At 46.4% G+C, this 21,390-nt stretch overlaps 1 protein-coding gene across 1 annotated transcript in view; it reads left to right on the top strand.

Moving 5' to 3' along the window:
* Nucleotides 1-1,250: 1,250 nt before the first annotated feature.
* The window catches only part of LOC311115680 (voltage-dependent T-type calcium channel subunit alpha-1G-like), a gene marked incomplete at both ends in the record, with an annotated part of 40,890 nt that continues 20,750 nt past the window's right edge, over nt 1,251-21,390 (top strand). Inside the window, 6 exons of the mRNA XM_084190837.1 lie at nt 1,251-1,347; nt 13,899-14,058; nt 16,633-16,927; nt 18,651-18,743; nt 20,219-21,149; nt 21,346-21,390. The exon at nt 21,346-21,390 is cut by the window's right edge and continues 344 nt beyond it. Of these exons, the coding sequence (XP_084046963.1) occupies nt 1,251-1,347; nt 13,899-14,058; nt 16,633-16,927; nt 18,651-18,743; nt 20,219-21,149; nt 21,346-21,390 (1,621 nt within the window). The remainder of the gene's footprint in view (nt 1,348-13,898; nt 14,059-16,632; nt 16,928-18,650; nt 18,744-20,218; nt 21,150-21,345) is intronic.

The following is a 21,390-nucleotide window of genomic DNA, read 5'->3' as shown; positions in this document are numbered from 1 at the left end:
CTCCCTCCTCCCTCCCTCCCCCCCCTCCCTCTCTCGGTCTCTCTCTCTCTCTCTCTCTCTCTCTTCTCTCTCTCTCTCTCTCTCTCTCTCTCTCCTCCCTCCCTCCCTCCCCTCTCTCTCTCTCTCTCTCTCTCTCTCTCTCTCTCTCCTCTCTCTCTCTCTCTCTCTCTCTCTCTCTCTCTCCTCCCTCCCTCCCTCCCTCCCTCCCTCCCTCCCTCCCCTCCCTCTCTTTATCTCCTCTCTCTGTGCAACCCCCTCTACTCCACTGCAATGCTTCTGAGAACTCACACACCCACTCACACTCACTGCAGTAGATCATGAAAGCCTTTTCTCTGAAGGTTAAGAACATCCATGATCTTATAGTCTTGTCTTCATAACATCCTCCTCAATGACCAGTGATTCCTCTGCTATTGATGTCTGAAAAGGGATACACAGTGACATATGTTCGCTGGGGGATGTGTGTGTGTGTTCCTTCCTGAATGCGTGTCCGTCTGACACACTCAGACAAGTTGAGGAAATTGACAAGCACGGAATGAGAAATGAGACATCAGTAAATTAATTACCCAGATTGAGAATATGTTTTACATTTACTCTGTGGTTGAGCACATTTTAATGCACTTCCTTGTGACTGTCTCACTCTCAGCTCAGATAGCATGCATAGGCAATAGAGCAGGGGTATTCAACTATTAAAGGCACTGCATGGTCAATCCGCCGTGATACGGCCTCTGCAGAAGTCAGGGCATTCATACTTCTTGCGCTTCACGGAGCAGTGAAGAACTGTTGTGAAGGAAGTTGTCAAGGAAGTGAGTTTGTGTTTATACAGGACCTCCCGCCTCCACCTACCGTCAACCAATCATGTCAATGTGGAGCTATACAGAGTCCTCCGCAGTGTTACACAATTTGAGAGGCGCACAGCGATGCGGTACTGAGCTCAATTTTGCCTCGGGAGGCTTCGCATTTGCGTCACACTATCCATGCGGTACCTCCGACCACATTTTGGGATCAAGCATAAATTGGCTTTTCCCTACAAGGTCTACTGTTGCTTTTCTGTTCTAACTGATCATTAATTGTGCCCACCTGGTGTCCTAGGTCTAAATCAGTCCTAATTAGAAGGGAAGAATGGGAAAAAAGCATGGAAGTGGCTTCAATGTTCATATTTGAATTTGAGGGTTTTGTATGGAGCAAGATATCAGATTTTAGTGTGGACTACGGCTCACTACTAACAGGCTCTGTGTTTGTTTTGTTCCAGGATGTGGGAGTACTCTCTGAACCTGCAGAACGTGAGTTTCTCGGCGGTGAGAACGGTTCGAGTTCTGAGACCCCTCCGAGCCATCAACAGGGTACCTAGTGAGTAACACTCCTTCACTTCCGTCCTCTGGCCCTACTCAAAGCAAACAGTGCCAGAGCCAATCTCTCTGTGTGTCTTTGATAAGGCTGATTTGTCTTGGCTCTGATTCCACTCTGCTTCGCTTTGCTTGCTCTCGGCCTTCCTGCGTCATCTCTCTCTCTCTCTCTCTATCTGTCTTCTCTCTCTTCTCTCTCTCTCTCTCTCTCTCTCTCTCTCTCTCTCTCTCTCTCTCTCTCTCTCTCTCTCTCTCTCTCTCTCTCTCTCTCTCTCTCTTCTCTGTCTCTCTCTTTCTCTCTCTCTCTCACTCTCGCTCGCTCTCTCCATCTCCAAAGCACATTTTACTGGTCGCATACTCATATTTAGCAGATGTTATTGCGGGTGTAGAAAAATGCTTGTGTTCCTAACTCCAACAGTGCAGTATCTCTAACAACTCACACAATACACACAAATCTAAAAGTAAAATAATGGAATTAAGAAATATATCAATATTAGGACAAGCAATGTTGGAGTGGCATTGACTAAAATACAGTAGAATACAGTATATACATATGAAATGAGTAAAACAGCATGTAAACATCATTAAAGTGACCAGTGTTCCATTATTAAAGTGACCAGTGATTCCAAGTCTATGTACATAAGGCAGCATCCTCTAAGGTGCAGGGTTGAGTAACTGGGTGGTAGCTGGCTAGTGACAGTGACTAAGTTCAGGGCAAGGTTCTGGGTGGCCTTGAGATGGCTATTTAACAGTCTGATGGCCTTGAGATAGAACCAGTTTTTCAGTCTCTGGTCCCAGCTGTGATGCACCTGTACTGACCTCGCCTTCTGGATGATAGCGGGGTGAACAGGCCATGGCTCGGGTGGTTGATGTCCTTTATGATCTTTTTGGCCTTCCTGTGACATCGGGTGCTGTAGGTGTCCTGGAGGGCAGGCAGTGTGCCCCCGGTGATGTGTTGGGCAGACCGCACCACCCTCTGGAGAGCCCTGCGGTTGCGGGCGGTGCATTGCCATACCAGGCAGTGATACAGTCCGACAGGATGCTTTCAATTGTGCATCTGTAAATGTTTTTGAGGGTCTTAGGGGCCAAGCCAAATTTTTTCAGTCTCCTAAGATTGAAGAGGCGCTGTTGCGCCTTCTTCACCACACTGTCTGTGTGGGGGGACCATGTCTGATGGTCAGTGATGTGTATGCCAAGGAATCTGAAGCTTTTCACCTTCTCCACTGCGGTCCCGTAGATGTGGATGGGGGCGTGCCCCCACCCCCCCCCCCACCCCACCCCCCTCTCTCTCCCTCCCTCCCTACATCTCTCTTTCTCCACCATGCTCCCCATCAGTCTTTAATGAGTCCAGATTGAATTGAATACTCTAATAAACACATTAGTGTCACTGTGTTGGTGTATGCAGCCATTCTACTCTCCACTCCCTGTCCCTCTCGCTCAACCCATTACCTATGCTGCTCAGAGAGACACCCTTTAAGATTGAGGAAGGGTGTGTCTGTGTGTGTGTGTGTGTTTGTGTGCTCGCGCCCAGGTGGGTGGGTGGTACATGTGACTCTCATGCTACATTTGTGTCAAGGGCCCTCTGCAATGTCGTACTTATGTCAATCAAATATCTCTCTCTCTCTCCTCTCTCTCTCTCTCTTCTCTCTCTCTCTCTCTCTCTCTCTCTCTCTCTCTCTCTCTCTCTCCTCTCTCTCTCTCTTCTCTCTCTCTCTCTCTCTCTCTCTCTCTCTCTCTCTCTCTCTCTCTCTCTCTCTCATTAGGTAGTCCATCCCTCTAATCACAGTCCTAATGGTCATTGATGATGATTTTCCCTGTCCCTCTCCCTGCTGTGAAATGTCACCGTGAGGATGGATGTGAACCGTTGATTTGGGGGTGCGCTATCTGTCCTCACACCCTCCCCTCTCCAGTCTCTCTGCAGTCCTGACACCCTCCCCTCTCCAGGCTCTCTGCAGTCCTCACACCCTCCCCTCTCCAGTCTCTCTGCAGTCCTCACACCCTCCCCTCTCCAGTCTCTCTGCAGTCCTCACACCCTCCCCTCTCCAGTCTCTCTGCAGTCCTCACACCCTCCCGTCTCCAGTCTCTCTGCAGTCCTCACATCTTCCTCTCTCCAGTCCCTCTGCAGTCCTCACACCCTCCCCTCTCCAGTCTCTCTGCAGTCTAATTAGGTGGTGAAGGGTTCAGATGCTCAGAATAAATACATCCTCCAGGGAGATGATGTCCACAGGGTTAACTAGCTGAGTTGTTTTCAAAACTGAAATGATATTGGAATATTGATGAATTAACCCCTTTTTAATATGGTATTTTTGGCAGAAATCTTTTTGAAACGCATTGTACAGTTCTCTACTACAATACTCTTCCTTCACTCAAGTCTGTCTGCGCCTAGGTCAGCCTTCCCTCACCATAATGTTTGCTCCATCATGTCTTGTCAGATGTCCAATATTGTTAATTCTGTCAATTACATCTAGATTTTTTGGTCTGGACTGCACACACACACACACACACACACATACACACACACACACACACCCCAGACCCACACTCTGCTCCCAGGTCTAATGAATACTCTCCCTCTCCTCAAGTCTACTTACTGTAGTTTGAATGATGGTGGGACATGGCAGGCCAGTTAGAGAGATGAAAGATACCTTCCCTCACCCTTAGACGAGAGCCCACCGCTGACACCAATGAAGGCTCCCACACTGCCTTCTGATTGGCTGTTACGCTCATGTCCTGTACTCACACCAGGGTGTAGTTAGAGAGCTGTCATTGGCTGCAGTGGTACCAGAGGACGCATGTACATACAGACACACACACACACACACACACTCCTAACAATGTCCCCCATGACTTTTAATTTGTGAGTGAGTCATTGTCATTATCTCACTCCTACAGGTGTTGAGGTCGGCTAGAGGTTCATTAGTGTCAAGTAACAGATGACGTGTCTGTGTGTGCGTCTGTGTGTGTCTGTGTGTGTGTGTTTGTGTGTGTGTGTGTGTGTGTGTGTGTGTGTGTGTGTGTTTGTGTGTGTGCGTGCGTGCGTGCGTGCGTGCGCGATTGAAAGGTCAATTTAGCTGGAATTCTGGTGGTAATTGGAGTGAGTGAGAATGAAAGGGAGAGAGTGATCGAAAGGGGAGGGAGGAAGGAGTGGAGATGGAAGGAAGGAAGGAAGGAAGGAAGGAAGGAAGGAAGGAAGGAAGGAAGGAAGGAAGGATATATTATGAAGAACACAACCATAAACAAGCTATGGAAAATAAATAACATTTTAACCAATTACCATCCAACCGAGAGTATCATGATTGATAGGCATGCTGCAACTTAAGAATGTGAGTCAGTAAGTGATTATCACAGACATACAGTCCAGTGCTCCAGTGCTCCAGGGCTCCAGTGCTCCAGGGCTCCAGTGCTCCAGTGCTCAAGTGCTCCAGGGCTCTAGTGCTCCTGTGCTCCAGTGCTCCAGTGCTCCAGTGCTCCAGGGCTCCAGTGCTCCTATGCCTCAGGGCTCCAGTGATCCGGTGCTCCAGGGTTCCAGTGCTCCAGGGCTCCAGTGCTCCTGTGCTCAGGGCTCCAGTGCTCCAGGGCTCCAGTGCTCCAGGGCTCCAGTGCTCCAGTGCTCCAGGGCTCCAGGACTTCAGTGCTCCTATCCTAGTCTTTGTAATGAGCTCTGCTCTGCTCTGGAATAGGCCTATCAGCGACATCACTATCATTGTTAAGCTATGACCTTTCCCCACAGCGTTATCGAATTGGCATAAGCCACATGCTTGCTCACACACACCCACACACATTCCCACACACACACACACACCCCCACACACACCCACACACCAGCGCACACGATGCGTTTACACACACACACTCACGCAGGGCATGTGAACACTTACACAGCACACACACACACACCCCTAACCCCCCACTCTCTCACATTGTTATCGACTTGGCATTAGCAAGATGTAGCCTTTCATCGTGTACTTCATGCCTTCTTAGGCCTCATGTTCGAACTGAGTTGGGCTTCACACTGTTTACTACTCCACCAGAGCATTGACCTTCCTCTCCTCTATTCTAGTGATGGGAACTTCGGCTCTTTTTACAGACACTGATATTTTCGACTCGTTCAGTCAAAAGAACGAATCTTTAAACTAATTTTGTTCACTTGAGTCAGTAATGCCCAGAGCACGCAGGACCCACTAGCGGCAAACGATGAACTGAAAACTCGAAAGAGTCATGATTCTAAACGCCTCTCGTTCACCCCTACGGGTGGTTATTGGAACTGTCATCTGCGACTTAGACTTGTAAAGATATAAATATAAATATATAAGATATGTTTTAAACTATGTACTGTACATTTGTTGATTGCTGGTCATACAAATACGATCATTTCATGATACATTTGAAATGAGGTCTAGTTGTGGCCGGAACCGGACGAGATTGTGAACGACTCTTGGCGGACTGCCGCGAGGGTGATAAGCACAATATCGTTCACCAAATACAGCATCCAGGCAGCACCCCAAATGATTTGTTCTCGAGTTGTTGAGCAGAGAGGCTGTGTCCATCATAACATTGAATAGTCAATTAATTGCAGTCATTCTTGCACCATGCGATCAACTATCAGTTCTAAACATGTATTTTTGCTCTCTATGATCATGATCTATATCATATGACAGACAGTTGGTGGTCGGAGCACGTCTCTGGAGCCGCTGAGCCGGAGGAGCGTGTATTGGTCCTGCTGTAGGACTCGTTGCAGCCAGCACTAGCAGGTCAAACAAACAACTAAAATGAACGAGTCAATCAGGAAAAATTTATCATGACTCTCGAGTCAGTTAAAAGAGTCATTTACATGTACATTTGAGTCATTTAGCAGACACTCTTATCCAGAGCGACTAGAACGACGTGTTCGCGCGAACTGCACATCACTTCCCTCCTCTCCTTGTTGTTCCTTCCTGTTTGTTGTTTACTCAGCCTTAGATTAACATAATTACATCCGTTCTGGGGATGTCCTAGCTGCTATTATTTCCTGTGCCCATATAAGTCGTACTGAGGAGATTGGAGGTCAGTGGGGTTTTAGAGTGGGTACTTCCTGTGTGTGCCCATATAAGGAGGTAGTGGCAATAGTGTAGGTCGTAGGAGCTTTAGAGAGGGTATAGTCACCTTTTGGCTTCCGGATGCTTCTATTGTGTGACGGAGTCTGAAGTCTGAAGTCTGAAGACAGCTCAGAGGAACCAGAGGACACAAGCTATCACAGGGGCTTTTGCGTCTCTGGAATACAATACAGAATGAACAAGTCATCTTTTGACCTTACATTTAGCTGGACAAGTATCACATCATGAAGTAGGATGATTCTTTTAAATGTTTACGGAACGTTATGATGGTGATGTTGGGTCGTAACATAATTAGAACCTTCAGAGTAGACGTTGTGTAATAATGTGCTGGGGATGTTCTTGGTTAGCTGGGATAATATCTGGAGTCAGGCAGGATCCTGTACTACAGCCACTTAAGGGAGGACATGGAATGTGGTGGTGACATTGGTGAGGCGGGTGGTAATCTGCTGGATGCAGATTACCACCCGGATGCACCTGGATGCATCCCCTTGTCAGTGATCTCCCTTGGGTCAAATCATTCTCTCAATTAAAGTAGGCCTGATAATGTTTTATACTCATGTAACAATCGCATACGGTATTCAGACTCTACAAAGCAATAGACTATTTTTCCTTAAAGAGATTCAGTTAATGTATGCTAATAACTGCTAGTTCTGCTGTAGACCCATGTTAGCCCTCTTATTCATTCCCTCATCAAAACAACACTAGCCTGCAAATTGGGCTTAGATCCTTTGTCAAGGGCTAGTTAGCATTGTGTTCCAACTCCCTCCTCTAAAACCCCATGGAGCGTAGAGTTCAGTAGACACAAGCTGCTGCCAGTGCAAGAGCTGGCCTCAGCCGAGAGGACAGGAGAGACACAGATTTGATGTGTCTGTAAGCAGATGGGCTCCCGTCACAGTCAGTTACCTGGCAGCCATGTTGAAACGGTATGGCCGCTCAGCGCGGACCTGGAGGACACACAAAGACAGAGGAGGACTGAGATGGTTATTATACAATACGAAATGTCAATCAGATGGAATATGTTTAGGTTGTGGAGAGAGGAGAGTGTGTGTGTGTACGTGTGTGTGTTTGTGTGTGTGTGTGTGTGTGTGTGTCGGGTGTTTGTTTGTGTGTGTGTGAGAAAGGGAAGGGAAACAGAGATGCCTCAAAGGAACACATTTTTTGCAAGATAAATGCCATCTCGTTCAATTTGTCATTACACAATTTCCAGCTTTTCCAGCTTAAAAAAAATAAAAGTGGTTTCATGCATCGATTTAATAACCTGGGTATCCCCTATGACCCTATGGCATTAGCATAACAACACAGCAGAGAAACTCATTTGGCCATAGCAGTCATTTTTTGCCGAATGCAATAATGCAGAATGCTGGAAGCTAGGGCACAGTTTCCCATTAGGCCATTCACTTTCAAGGAAAAGGAAGTGAGTTAACACTGTTGGGACTGAGCCCATGTCTTGTATAATTTATTGAAGTGAGCCTCTATGCTTAGTAGGGACCTCACGATGCGATATTATCACGATACTTAGATGCCTATACGATATGTATAGGATTCAAGTTTGGTTAAAATTTGGGAAAGGCTAAAAACTGAAAAACTAAATTGCCTAGCACTGGGATTGAAAACGCAACCCTGGGCGCCAGAGCTTGGCTTTTTCGCCCATCCTCCATCCCCATCCACAAAGCCCTAGCAAGCCGGCAGCCTACTTTAAGGTAATAGCGCTCACCGTTGCCCCTAGTGGCTGGTTTTGAAGGCAATTCTAGACCTTCTTGGGACCTGGATGGACATCTAACTTGTATAAGATCCCTGCACTGATTTGGAGTTGACTCGTTAATGTGATTGTGTGTGTGTGTGTGTGTTTGTGTGCATGTGTGTGTGTGTGCTGCATTGCATTGAATTGCTGTTTTACTCGTTAATGACCAGAGAGAGAGAGAGAGAGAAGGAGAAACTGAGAGAGAAAGAGATGGAGAGAGAGAGAAAGTGCTGTTGTTTGCAGAAAGCGGTCATCATCAGGGAGTGAACACTACTCCACCAACAAGCTGAATCCTGAATGCTGTTTCCTGTTTCCTGTTTCTGTTTCCTGGAGAGTTATCATGGTGATTATCTGAAGAAGATAATGCTCTAACACAAAAAACTAAGTATGGGGCCTCCCGGGTCGACACAGCCTGGGATCGACCTGGGTTCGATTCCGGGCTGTGTCACAACCGCCCGTGCTCGGGAGTCCCATATGGCGGCGCACAATTGGCCCAGCGTCGTTTTGGCCGGGGGGGCTTTACTTGGCTCATCGCGCTCTAGCGACTCCTTGTGGCGGGTCTGGCGCCTGCAGGCGGACCCCAGTCATCAGTTGAACAGTGTTTTTCTTCCGACACATTGGTGCGGCTGGCTTCGGGGTTAAGCGGGCGGGTGTTAAGGAGCGCGGTTTGGCGGGTCATATTTCGGAGGACGCATGACTCCACCTTCGCCTCTCCCTCTCTCTCTCTCCGTTGGGGAGTTGCAGCGATGAGATCGAAACTGGGGAGGAAAAAGTGGAGGAAAAAACACAGAAAAATTATACTAAATATAATAATACTGTGTAGTGTGTTGACACCTGCTGGTCGAACATCTCATTCACTCATAGTGTGAGAGAGAAAGAGATTGTTTATTGTCTATTCCACTTGCTTTGGCAATGTAAACATATATTTACCATGCCAATAAAGCCCTTTCAATTGAATTGAAGAGAGAGAGAGAGAGAGAGAGAGACAGAGACAGAGAGACAGAGACAGAGACAGAGACAGAGAGAGAGAGAGAGAGAGAGAGAGAGAGAGAGAGAGAGAGAGAGAGAGAGAGAGAGAGAGAGAGAGAGAGAGAGAGAGAGAGAGAGAGAGAGAGAGAGAGAGAGAGAGAGAGAGAGAGAGAGAGAGAGAGAGAGAGAGAGAGAGAGAGAGAGAGAGAGAGAGAGAGAGAGAGAGAGAGAGAGAGAGGGTGAATTAAGAAATGATTGAGAGGGTAGAGAGTGTCTCTGAGGAGTGACTGTCAGTATGCAGTGGCCTATGAAAGCAGCAGCACCTTCTCCAGAAAGAGGACATTACTCTCATCTACACTACATGACCAACAGTATGTGGACACCTGCTCGTCGACATTCTCATTCCAAAATCATGGGCATTAATATGGATTTGGTCCCCCCTTTGCTGCTATAACAGCCTAACTAACTCTTCTGGGAAGGCTTTCCACTAGACGTTGGAACATTGCTGCGGGGACTTGCTTCCATTCAGCCACAAGAGCATTAGTGAGGTTGGGCAATTAGGCCTGGCTCACAGTCTGTGTTCCAATTCATCCCAAAGGTGTTCGATGGGGTTGAGGTCAGGGCTCTGTGCAGGCCAGTCAAGTTCTTCCACACCGATCTCAACAAACCATTTCTGTATGGACCTCGCTTTGTGCACGGCGGCATTGTCATGCTGAAACAGGAAAGGGCCTTCTCCAAACTGTTGCCACAAAGTTGGAAGCACAGAATCGTCTAGAATGTCATTGTATGCTGTATTGTTAAGATTTCCCTTCACTGGAACTGAGGGGCCTAGGCCGAACCATGAAAAACAGCCCCAGACCATTTTTCCATCTCCACCAAACTTTATAGTTGGCACTATGCATTGGGGCAGGTATCCAAACCCAGAATGGTCCGTCTCACTGTGAGATGGTGAAGCGTGATTCATCACATTTCCACTGCTCCAGAGTCCAATGGCGGCGAGCTTTTACACCACTCCAGCCGATGCTTGACATTGCTCATGGTGATCTTAGACTTGTGTGCGGCTGCTCGGCAATGGAAACCCATTTCATGAAGCTCCCGACGAACAGTTCTTGTGCTGAAGTTGCTTCTGGAGGCAGTTTGGAACTCGGTAGTGAGTGCTGCAACCGAGGACAGATGATTTTTACGTGCTTCAGCACTCGGCGGTCCCATTCTGTGAGCTTGTGTTGCCTACCACTTCGCGGCTGAGCCGTTGTTGCTTCTAGAAGTTTCCACTTCACAGTAATAGCACTTACAGTTGACCGGGGCAGCTCTAGCAGAGCAGAAAAACTGACTTTTTGGAAAGTTGGCATCCTATGATGGTGCCACGTTGAAAGTCACTGAGCTCTTTAGTAAGGCCATTCTACTGCCAATGTTTGTATATGGAGATTGCATGGCTGTGTGCTCGATTTTATACCCCTGTCAGCAAAGGGTGTGGCTGAAATAGCCGAATCCAGTAATTGGAACGGATGTCCACATACTTTAGTATATATAGTATATATGTCACGCCCTGACTCTGGGGACTCTTATTTGTTGAGTCAGGGTGGGATTTTCTATGTTGTATTTTCTGTGGTTATATTCTAGTATGTGTATTTCTATGTTGGCCGGTGTGGTTCCCAATCAGAGGCAGCTGTCGCTTGTTGTCTCTGATTGGGGATCATACTTAGGCAGCCTATTGGCACTAGTGGGTTGTGGGATCTTGTTCCGTGTGAGGTATGTTGTTTGTGTACCTTGGACTTCACGTTTCGTTTCGTTTGTTGTTTTGTCGTTGTTTATTCGGTTCAAATAAACATGTATGCATATCACGCTGCGCCTTGGTCTGACCCGTCCTTCAACGAACGTGACAGTATAAACTAGAATAATGTCTATTAGGGCTGTCAAACGATTATCACATTTAATCGAGTTAATCTTATTCAGAATTTGCAAAAATTCAGCTGTAATTTAAGATGTTTTATACAAAAAGCATTACAAAGAATATTGCCATCTTGATTTTTTTTACAAAGTAACTGTAAGCTAAATCACTAAAATTGAAAAGCACCATTGTTGTTTTTAGCTGTATTGATTATGTGTTGTTAGTGTATTTTGAACGCTTTCATACAATGTGATTAATCGTGATAAAATAATGAGTACATTAAAATTACAATACGTTAACTCGATGAACTCTGACAGCCGTAGAAGTTTGCAGGTAACTGCCAAAATAAAGGAAACACCAACATAAAGCGTCTTAATAGGGCGTTGGGCCACCACGAGCCAGAACAGCTTCAATACACCTTGGCATAGATTCTAGTATCTGGAACTCTATTGGAGTGATGTAATACCATTCTTCCACAAGAAATTCCATCATTTGGTGTAGGAAAGCGCTGTCTCAGGCGCCGCTCCAGAATTTCCCATTAGTGTTCAATTGGGTGACACACACACCCACACACACACACACACCCACACACACACACACATGCACACACACACACACACACACACACACACACACACACACACACACACACACACACACACACACACACACACACCTCACACAGACACACACACACTTTAAACCCCCATATGCTCCTTTGAGACCCTTCTTTCAAAGTCACTGAGATCTCTTCTTCTATCCATGGTAGCAAAATAATGGGCAACTGGGCATTTTTATTCATGACCTTAAGCATTATGGGATTTTAATTGCTTAATTAACTCAGGAACCACATCTGTGTTGAAGCACCTGCTTTTAATATACTTTGTATCCCTCATTTCCTCAAGTGTTTCCTTTATTTTGTCAGTTACCTGTACATATGCTATCTAGCAGATTATGTGTTGACATATTCTATTTCATGACTTCGGGCCAAATCTTAACTTCACCTAGTCATGCATTGTTGATGTCAATGGACGATTTCCCTGGCAACCAGAGGTATGCTGATCTAAAAGGTTTTGAGCCTTTGTATGTTGCTTTTCCTTTTCCATTTAATCTATGAGTCTGCATTTCTTTACTCCCTGTAGAATATCTCCTTGTGGAATATCTCCCTGTAGAATATATACTTGTGGAATATCTCCCTGTAGAATATCTCCCTGTGGAATATCTCCCTGTGGAATACCTCCCTGTGGAATATCTCCCTGTGGAATATCTCCCTGTGGAATATCTCCTTGTGGAATATCTCTCTGTAGAATATCTCCCTGTGGAATATCTCCCTGTGGAATATCTCCTTGTGGAATATCTCTCTGTAGAATATCTCCCTGTGGAATATCTCTCTGTAGAATATCTCCCTGTGGAATATCTACCTGTAGAATAGCTCATTGTGGAATATGTCCCTGTAGAATATCTCCTTGCAGAATATCTCCTTTTGGAATGTATCCTTGTGGAATATCTCCCTATAGAATATCTCCCTGTGGAATATATCCTTGTGGAATACCTCCCTGTAGAATATCTCTCTGTATGATATCTCTCTGTGGAATACCTCCCTGTAGAATATCTATCTGTGGAATACCTCCCTGTAGAATATCTTCCTGTAGAATATTTCCCTGTGGAATATACAGGGGTATTGTATAACTTGGTAGCTTGTGTATTAACATCTCAGATACCTACTGTGTTAGAATTGGAATTGTGCTTTATGTATTTTCTCCCAAGCAGGCAGTGTAGCTGTGAAAAGCTGATGACAGTGAGTCTGGGTAAAGAGTCACAATACAGCTGGATCTACCCAGACCTGCTTCTCGTTGTGGCTCACTTCTGTTCTCTGTCCTCTGATAATACCATCCATCCCTCGCTTCTAATGTCTACTCAGATCTCACTCCCCCCCCCCCCCCCCCCCCCCCCCTCCCCCGTCTCTCTGTCTCTCCCACTCCCCACCCTCCCTCTTTCTCCTTCACCCACTTTCTCTATCTCTCCCTTGTTCTCTTCCTCCCTCCCTTACTGTCTCTCTTTCTTTCCAAAATCAACTAATTTCTTGCTGGTTCTCCCCGTGGCGGTGGTTGTCAGTGAGCAGACGGGATTCCACCGGCTTTTAACAGCAGCGTTCCAACAGGGATTAACCCGTCTCCTCCAATTACCCAGAGAAATACTGATCGGAAAATGATTCTCATTACTGAAGCCTGAGTCACCTGTTCCTGCTATGAGCCTAGATAAAGATGATATCCTAGGGAAGGAGGGAGGGAGGGAGGGAGGGAGGGAGGGAGGGAGGGAGGGAGGGAGGGAGGGAGGGAGGCAGAGAGAGAGAGAGAAAGAGAGTGAGAAGAAAAGAGAGAGGGGGAGAGAGAGAGATAGGAAGGAGAGTAAATGAGAAAGAGGAAGGTGGGGAGTGAGGAGTCACACAGAGATAGGTCCCGGGGAGTGTGTGGGCGGGAAAATGTGTGCTTGTCAGAAAGTTAGGTGAACACTGTCCAGAGCTCCCTGGGGTAAGCTTTTGGGGATGGTGTAGAGTAGTGGTGTTTTACTGCAGTTATTAACATGTCCTCCCCGGGCCTGCACACTGACACTCTGCTACACAGAGACAGGACTACCATACTGCATTACTACTACTACAACATACTGTGTGGACTGGTGGTGTACTGCAGTTGAACCATTTCATTTCCCTCCACTTTTATATAAAGATGAAGACTGTGTGTGTGTGTATGGGTGTGTGTGGGTTTGTGTATGATACCGGACACACATTTGATATGTGTATACATATACGTCTGACAAGGTATTAAAACAACGTATATGTGTGTGTGTGTGTGTGTGTGTGTTAGGTATGCGTATCCTGGTGACCCTCCTCCTGGACACCCTGCCCATGCTGGGGAACGTCCTGCTCCTCTGTTTCTTCGTCTTCTTCATCTTCGGCATCGTGGGCGTGCAGCTGTGGGCGGGGCTACTGAGGAACCGCTGCTTCCTGCCCCATAACTTCTCACTGTGAGTAACACTATGATTGTGTGTGTGTGTGTGTGTGTGTGTGTGTGTGTGTGTGTGTGTGTGTGTGTGTTTGTGTGTGTGTGTGTGTGTGTGTGTGTGTGTGTGTGTGTGTGTGTGTGTGTGTGTGTGTGTGTGTGTGTGTGTGTGTGTGTGTGTGTGTGTGTGTGTGTGTGTGTGTGTGTGTGTGTGTGTGTGTGTGTGTGTGTGTGTGTGTGTGTGTGTGTGCGTGCGTGTGTTGGTCCACTTCTCCATCAGAGTGTTCAGACTAGGGGTGAGGAATAGAGTTTGGGGGATTAGACGGTAGGATAGGGTCCAACGATACCAGAGCATCGGCTTTCGGACCAACAGGCTCCAAGACAGCTTCTGCCACCAAGGTATAAGATTGCTAAATAGTCATATGACTGCTAAATAGTCATAAGACTGCTAAATAGTCATAAGACTGCTAAATAGTTAATTAAATAGTTACCCGAACAATCTGCATTGACCCTATCTGGCGCTGACTCTATGAACACTCACAAGACTATACACTGATAGTACAGAACACTAGGAACACCTGCTCTTTCCATGACGTAGACTGACCAGGTGAATCCAGGTGAAAGCTATGATCCCTTATTGATGTCACTTGTTAAATCCACTTCAATCAGTCTAGATGAAGGGGAGAAGACAGGTTAAAGAAGGATTTTTAAGCCTTGAGACAATTGACATGGATTGTGTATGTGTGCCATTCAGAGGGTGAATGGGCAAGATTGAAGTGCCTTTGAACAGGGTATGGTAGTAGGTGCCAGGCGCAATGGTTTGTGTCAAGAACTGTAACTATGCTGGGTTTTTCATGCTCAACAATTTCCCATGTGTGTCAAGAATGGTCCACCACCCAAAGGACATCCAGCCAACTTGACACAACCGTGGGAAGCATTGGAGTCAACATGAGCCAGCATCCCTGTGGAACACTTTTGACACCTTGTACAGTCCATGCCCCGACGAATTGAGGCTGTTCTGAGGGCAAAAGGGGGTGCAACTCAATATTAGGAAGGTGTTTCTAATGTTTTCTACACTCAGTGTATATACACACTACATGCACACACACTCACACACACTACGCTGTCATTCTCACCCCCCCCCCCCCCCCCCCCACACACACACACGTGCACAAACACACGCACACACACACAATCATCATATACTGCTGCTACTCTGTTCTTTATTTTTATTATTATAATCTATCCTGATGCCTAGTCACTTTACCCTGCCTTTATATACATATCTACCTCAAATACCTTATTATAATCTATCCTGATGCCTAGTCACTTTACCCTGCCTTTATGTACATATCTACCTCAAATACCTTATTATTATCTATCCTGATGCCTAGTCACTTTACCCTGCCTTTATGTACATATCTACCTCAAATACCTTATTATAATCTATCCTGATGCCTAGTCACTTTACCCTGCCTTTATGTACATATCTACCTCAAATACCTTATTATAATCTATCCTGATGCCTAGTCACTTTACCCTGCCTTTATGTACATATCTACCTCAAATACCTTATTATAATCTATCCTGATGCCTTGTCACTTTACCCTGCCTTTATGTACATATCTACCTCAAATAACTTATTATTATCTATCCTGATGCCTAGTCACTTTACCCTGCCTTTATGTACATATCTACCTCAAATACCTTATTATTATCTATCCTGATGCCTAGTCACTTTACCCTGCCTTTATGTACATATCTACCTCAAATACCTTATTATAATCTATCCTGATGCCTAGTCACTTTACCCTGCCTTTATGTACATATCTACCTCAAATACCTTATTATTATCTATCCTGATGCCTAGTCACTTTACCCTGCCTTTATGTACATATCTACCTCAAATACCTTATTATAATCTATCCTGATGCCTAGTCACTTTACCCTGCCTTTATGTACATATCTACCTCAAATACCTTATTATAATCTATCCTGATGCCTAGTCACTTTACCCTGCCTTTATGTACATATCTACCTCCACATTGATCTGGTACTGGTACTCCCTGTATATAGCTCCACATTGATCTGGTACTGGTACTCCCTGTATATAGCTCCACATTGATCTGGTACTGGTACTCCCTGTATATAACTCCACATTGATCTGGTTCTGGTACTCCCTGTATATAGCTCCATGTATTTTATTCCTCTGATTAAACCCCCTCCAACACAGACTGACTCGCCAGTGGAAGCTGTTGCATAATGCCATCATAAAGTGTGAAATAGCTTAAATAGTTTAAATAAATAAATAAATGTGTGTGTTAGCAAAAACATATATACCAGCAGGACTAGAGGGAGGATTTGGCCACTTTAAGACACTTGTGTCGCTAATGCAGCGAAATACACACACACACACACACACACATACACACACACAGGACACACACACGGGACACACACACACAGACGAGGGACAAACGTGCACAACAGTGTAGGGAACAGTGATGAAAACCCTATCATCTAGATGGTTGATGCTACAACGACCATAACACCTGCTACGCTAACCTAGCTATTATCCACTGTTCCCTCTCTCCTGCAGCCCTCTATCCGTCGAACTGGGCAACTACTACCACACGGAGAACGATGACGAGAGCCCCTTCATCTGCTCCATGCCCAGGGAGAATGGCATGCGTCTGTGTTCCTCTGTGCCCACCCTGTATGAGGAGGGAGGTCTCCAGTGCCAGGTGGACATGAACTCCTACAACAGCACGGACAACACCACCTGTGTCAACTGGAACCAGTACTATAGTAACTGCTCAGGTGGACACGTCAACCCCTTCAAAGGGGCCATCAACTTTGATAACATCTGCTACGCCTGGATCGCCATCTTTCAGGTGAAGGAATGGCGTGGGCGTGCATGTATACATATGGATTGCACGTACGTGTATGTGTAATCACGTGCACACAGAACCACACATGCACATGGACACTCCACAAAGGAGAGTCAATACTGTTGGCCCATAAAAACTAAAGGTGTTTAAAGGTCCAGGACGGCAGTACTTCAGAAGGGTCTCAGGGAGATAGCATTACGTTGGTACTTTCATTGTTGGCACCGGGGTTAGAGACAGCTGATCTTTGGAAAGTGGATTTACTCTACACTCTACATCTTCTTCAAATATACCCTTTGAAGCTTCGTTTTTGAAGTATGCCCAAACAGTTGACCACTTGACTGATCCCTCCTTAAGACTTTGATGTAACTGTTGTCCTGTCCAGGGTTAGGGTGTGTTAGGGTTTGTTAGGGTGTGTTAGGGTGTGTTAGAGTGTGTTAGGGTGTGTTAGGATGTGTTAGGATGTGTTAGGGTCTGTTAGGGTGTGTTAGGATGTGTTAGGGTGTGTTAGGATGTGTTAGGATGTGTTAGGATGTGTTAGGGTGTGTTAGGATGTGTTAGGATGTGTTAGGGTGTGTTAGGATGTGTTAGGGTGTGTTAGGATGTGTTCGGATGTGTTAGGGTGTGTTAGGATGTGTTAGGGTGTGTTAGAGTGTGTTAGGGTGTGTTAGGGTGTGTTAGAGTGTGTTAGGATGTGTTAGGGTGTGTTAGGGTCTTTTAGGGTGTGTTAGGGTGTGTTAGGGTGTGTTAGGATGTGTTAGAGTGTGTTAGGGTCTGTTAGGGTGTGTTAGGATGTGTTAGGGTGTGTTAGGGTGTGTTAGGATGTGTTAGGGTGTGTTAGGGTGTGTTAGAGTGTGTTAGGGTGTGTTAGAGTGTGTTAGGGTGTGTTAGGGTGTGTTAGGTTGTATGAGACAGTGACAGAGAGGGCAATTGGTTGTTCTGCTGCTGTGTCTAAGTAGGGATTGGTAGAGGAACAAAGATTATGGCGATGGAAGCAAAGTGAAGCTCTTCATTTCATCTCTGTCAGTTACTGAGTCTTTACTGACTTTACAGACTGTTTAATCAGAGGATTGAGGATTTCCCCGCATAACTTCCTGGCAGTGGTGCTGTTGTCTGTTGTATCAGGGTGAAACTCAAACGGACAGATAAAAAGACAGAGGTAGAGTGTGATGTGAATGCTGCACTGGGGAGGGGTTGGAAATGAAAATGTCTGACATACTGTCTGTTTCTGTTGCTCTCTCTCTCTCTCTCCCTCTCTCTCTGTCTCTTTCTCTCTCACACTCTCTCTCTCTGTCTCTCTCTCTCTCTCTGTCTCTCTCTGTCTCTCTCTCTCTCTGTCACACACACTCACTCTCTCTCTCTCTCTCTCTCTCTCTCTCTCTCTCTCTCTCTCTCTCTCTCTCTCTCTCTCTCTGTCTCTCTCTCTCTCTCTCTCTCTCACACACACTCTCTCTCTCACACTCTCTGTCTCTCTCTCTGTCTCTTTCTCTGTCACTCTCTCCCATCCTCTCTCTCTCTCTCTCTGTCTCTCACACTCTCTCTCTCTGTCTCTTTCTCTCTCTCTCTCTCTCTCTCTCTCTCTCTCTCTCTCTCTCTCTCTCTCTCTCTCTCTCTCTCTCTCTCTCTCTCTCTCTCTCTCTCTCTCTCACTCTCACTCACTCACTCACTCACTCACTCACTCACTCTGTCTCTGTCTCTCTCTCCCCCTCCTCTCTCGCTGTGTCTCTAGGTGATCACTCTGGAGGGATGGGTGGACATCATGTACTTTGTGATGGATTCTCACTCCTTCTACAACTTCATCTACTTCATCCTCCTCATCATTGTAAGAGACCAAATGAGAGAGAGAGAGTGTGTACGTGTGTGTACGTGTGTGAGTAGCAGAATACAATGCCATAGGCATAGCTACTTATTCAAACACCTAGCAAACTCCTGACTCCTGAATGCCCTCCAAGGCCCTTATGTAAAGAGAAGTCTGCTTCCAGAAACATGTCTCAGAACACCACGCATCATCTGTTCAGTCTGATACTCCCTCACAACTACACAGTACACAGCCTGGTGATAGAGTACAGTATTATCTCCTCAACCACACCTTCACAGAGTAGCTAACTTGGGAGTGCTGGTTCACAGAGCTGGGGGAGCTGGTTCACAGAGGCTGGGAGGCTAGCCACTAGCTAACCTGGGAGAGCTGGTTCACAGAGCTGGGGGAGCTGGTTCACAGAGATGGGGGAGCTGGTTCAAAGAGCCTGGGAGGCTAGCCGCTAGCTAACCTGGGGGACTGTCTGTTATTTGTATGTTAAACTCACAGTGGAGATGTAGCTGAAAAACTCCCCAAAGTGGATGGGGAGAGACTCTAACTCTGTGTGTGTTTCTGGTTGTCCCTATCCTAACTCTGTGTGTGTTTCTAGTTGTCTCTATCCTAACTCTCTGTGTGTTTCTGGTTGTCCCTATCATAACTCTGTGTGTTTCCGGTTGTTCCTATCCTAACTCTGTGTGTTTCTGGTTGTCCCTATCCTAACTCTGTGTGTTTCTGGTTGTCCCTATCCTAACTCTGTGTGTGTTTTTAGTTGTCCATATCCTAACTCTGTGTGTGTTTCTGGTTGTCCCTATCCTAACTCTGTGTGTTTCTGGTTGTCCCTATCCTAACTCTGTGTGTTTCTGGTTGTCCCTATCCTAACTCTGTGTGTGTTTCTAGTTTTCCCTATAATAACTCTGTGTGTGTTTCTAGCTGTCCCTATCCTAACTCTGTGAGTGTTTCTAGTTGTCCCTACCCTAACTATGTGTGTATCTGGTTGTCCATATCCTAACAATGTGTGTATCTGGTTGTCCCTCTCTAGATTGACTCTTTCTAGAGACTCTAACTATGTGTGTTTGTGGTTGTCCCTCTCTTAACTCTGTGTGTGTTTCTGGTTGTCCCTCTCCTAACTCTGTGTGTGTTTCTGGTTGTCACACTTCTCTTCTTAAAATCTGATTTTAAACCTAACCCTAACCTTAACACTAACCTTAACCATACTGCTAACCTTGGGCCTAGCCCTAACCTTAAATTAAGACAAAAAATCAAATGTTTGTTTTCATGAATCTTTACAATACAGACAATGTTGACTTTGTGGCTGTAGTAACTAGTGACAACCCCTAACTCTGTGTGGTTGTGGTTGTCCCTCTCCAGATTGACTCTTTCTAGTTTAGTTTAGGGCTTTTTTTAGCACAAAAAAAGAACGATAAACAGTGCAGATAAAAGCAATGTAAAAAGGTGTGCAGGACTCTTTCTAGAGACCAACTCTTTGTTTGTTACTACTCCAGATTGGCTCTTTCTTCATGATCAACCTGTGTCTGGTCGTCATCGCCACCCAGTTCAGTGAGACAAAGCAGAGGGAGAGCCAGCTGATGAGGGAACAGCGCATCCGTTTCCTGTCCAATGCTAGTACCCTGGCCTCCTTCTCTGAGCCGGGCTCCTGCTACGACGAGCTCCTCAAACTCCTTGTCCACGTCATTCGGAATGGGTTCAGGCAGGTGGCCCATGTCTGCCGGGCCGTGATGCGCCGTGCTGGGATGAACATTGCAGCCTCTCCCCCTGCCCTGGAGAGAGAGAGGGAGAGGGGGAGCCAGAGAAAGAGGAGGAAGGCTTCCAGACAGGGTTCTGTGGTCTCCAGAAAAGTGTCTATGTCCGTTCATTACTTGGTTCACCAAAATCACCATCACCATTATCACTATCACTTAGTAAACGGGAGTGTGAGAGGGAGACTAGGGGGGAGAGGGGTGGCGGGGGTCGGGGGAGGAGGAGGGGATGTGGAGACGGGTTCCCATAGCAACAACGGGGGCACTGGACGTCTCATGCTGGGTCCTCCTCCATTGCCGACCTCTGACGTGAACTTGGCGACCCCGGTGTCACCAGACAATCCCGCTCCGGAAACCAACGGTGGCGACTCGTCATCAGTGCGGAGTACATTCCACACAGACTGCCACCTGGAGCCCAGCACCCCCACTGCCCTCGCCCCTACCCCTAGTCCCTTCTCCCTGACCCCTACGCCCATGTCCAGGCCTATGAAGAGGAACTCAGTGCCCTTCGCTGGTTCCGGACCTAAAAACTACCCCACCCTACAGCCCAGGGCACTAATGGAGTCTAGAAGTGGCAGTGTTACAGCTAGTACCATCAGTAATATAAACCTCAATATACCACCTCTACCCCTGGAGAGAAGATCACAGAGTTTTGTAGACACACACACCCCCACAGGTACGCCATTAAACACACACAAACCATGTGAGAAGGACAGAAGTTAGAGGTGTGGTTAGACTGGTGTTTTTGTCTTGTTTTAATTGAACTGTGATGATATAGTGAATAAAAAGGGAACGTTGCTTTTTCTGAGGTGCAATATCAACAAATGTGCTGATGTGATATAGCTTCTCCATCCCTCCGTCCCTCCCTCCAGCCCAGCTCTCCTGCCGTGACCTGAGTGCCATCGGAACCCTGGACC

The sequence above is a fragment of the Coregonus lavaretus genome (genome assembly GCF_964263955.1).
Source record: "Coregonus lavaretus genome assembly, contig: HAP1_SCAFFOLD_4111, whole genome shotgun sequence".
Classification (NCBI taxonomy): Eukaryota; Metazoa; Chordata; class Actinopteri; order Salmoniformes; family Salmonidae; genus Coregonus; species Coregonus lavaretus.
Note: the sequence above shows the minus strand (reverse complement) of the source record. Positions and strands in the feature narration are given on the sequence as shown.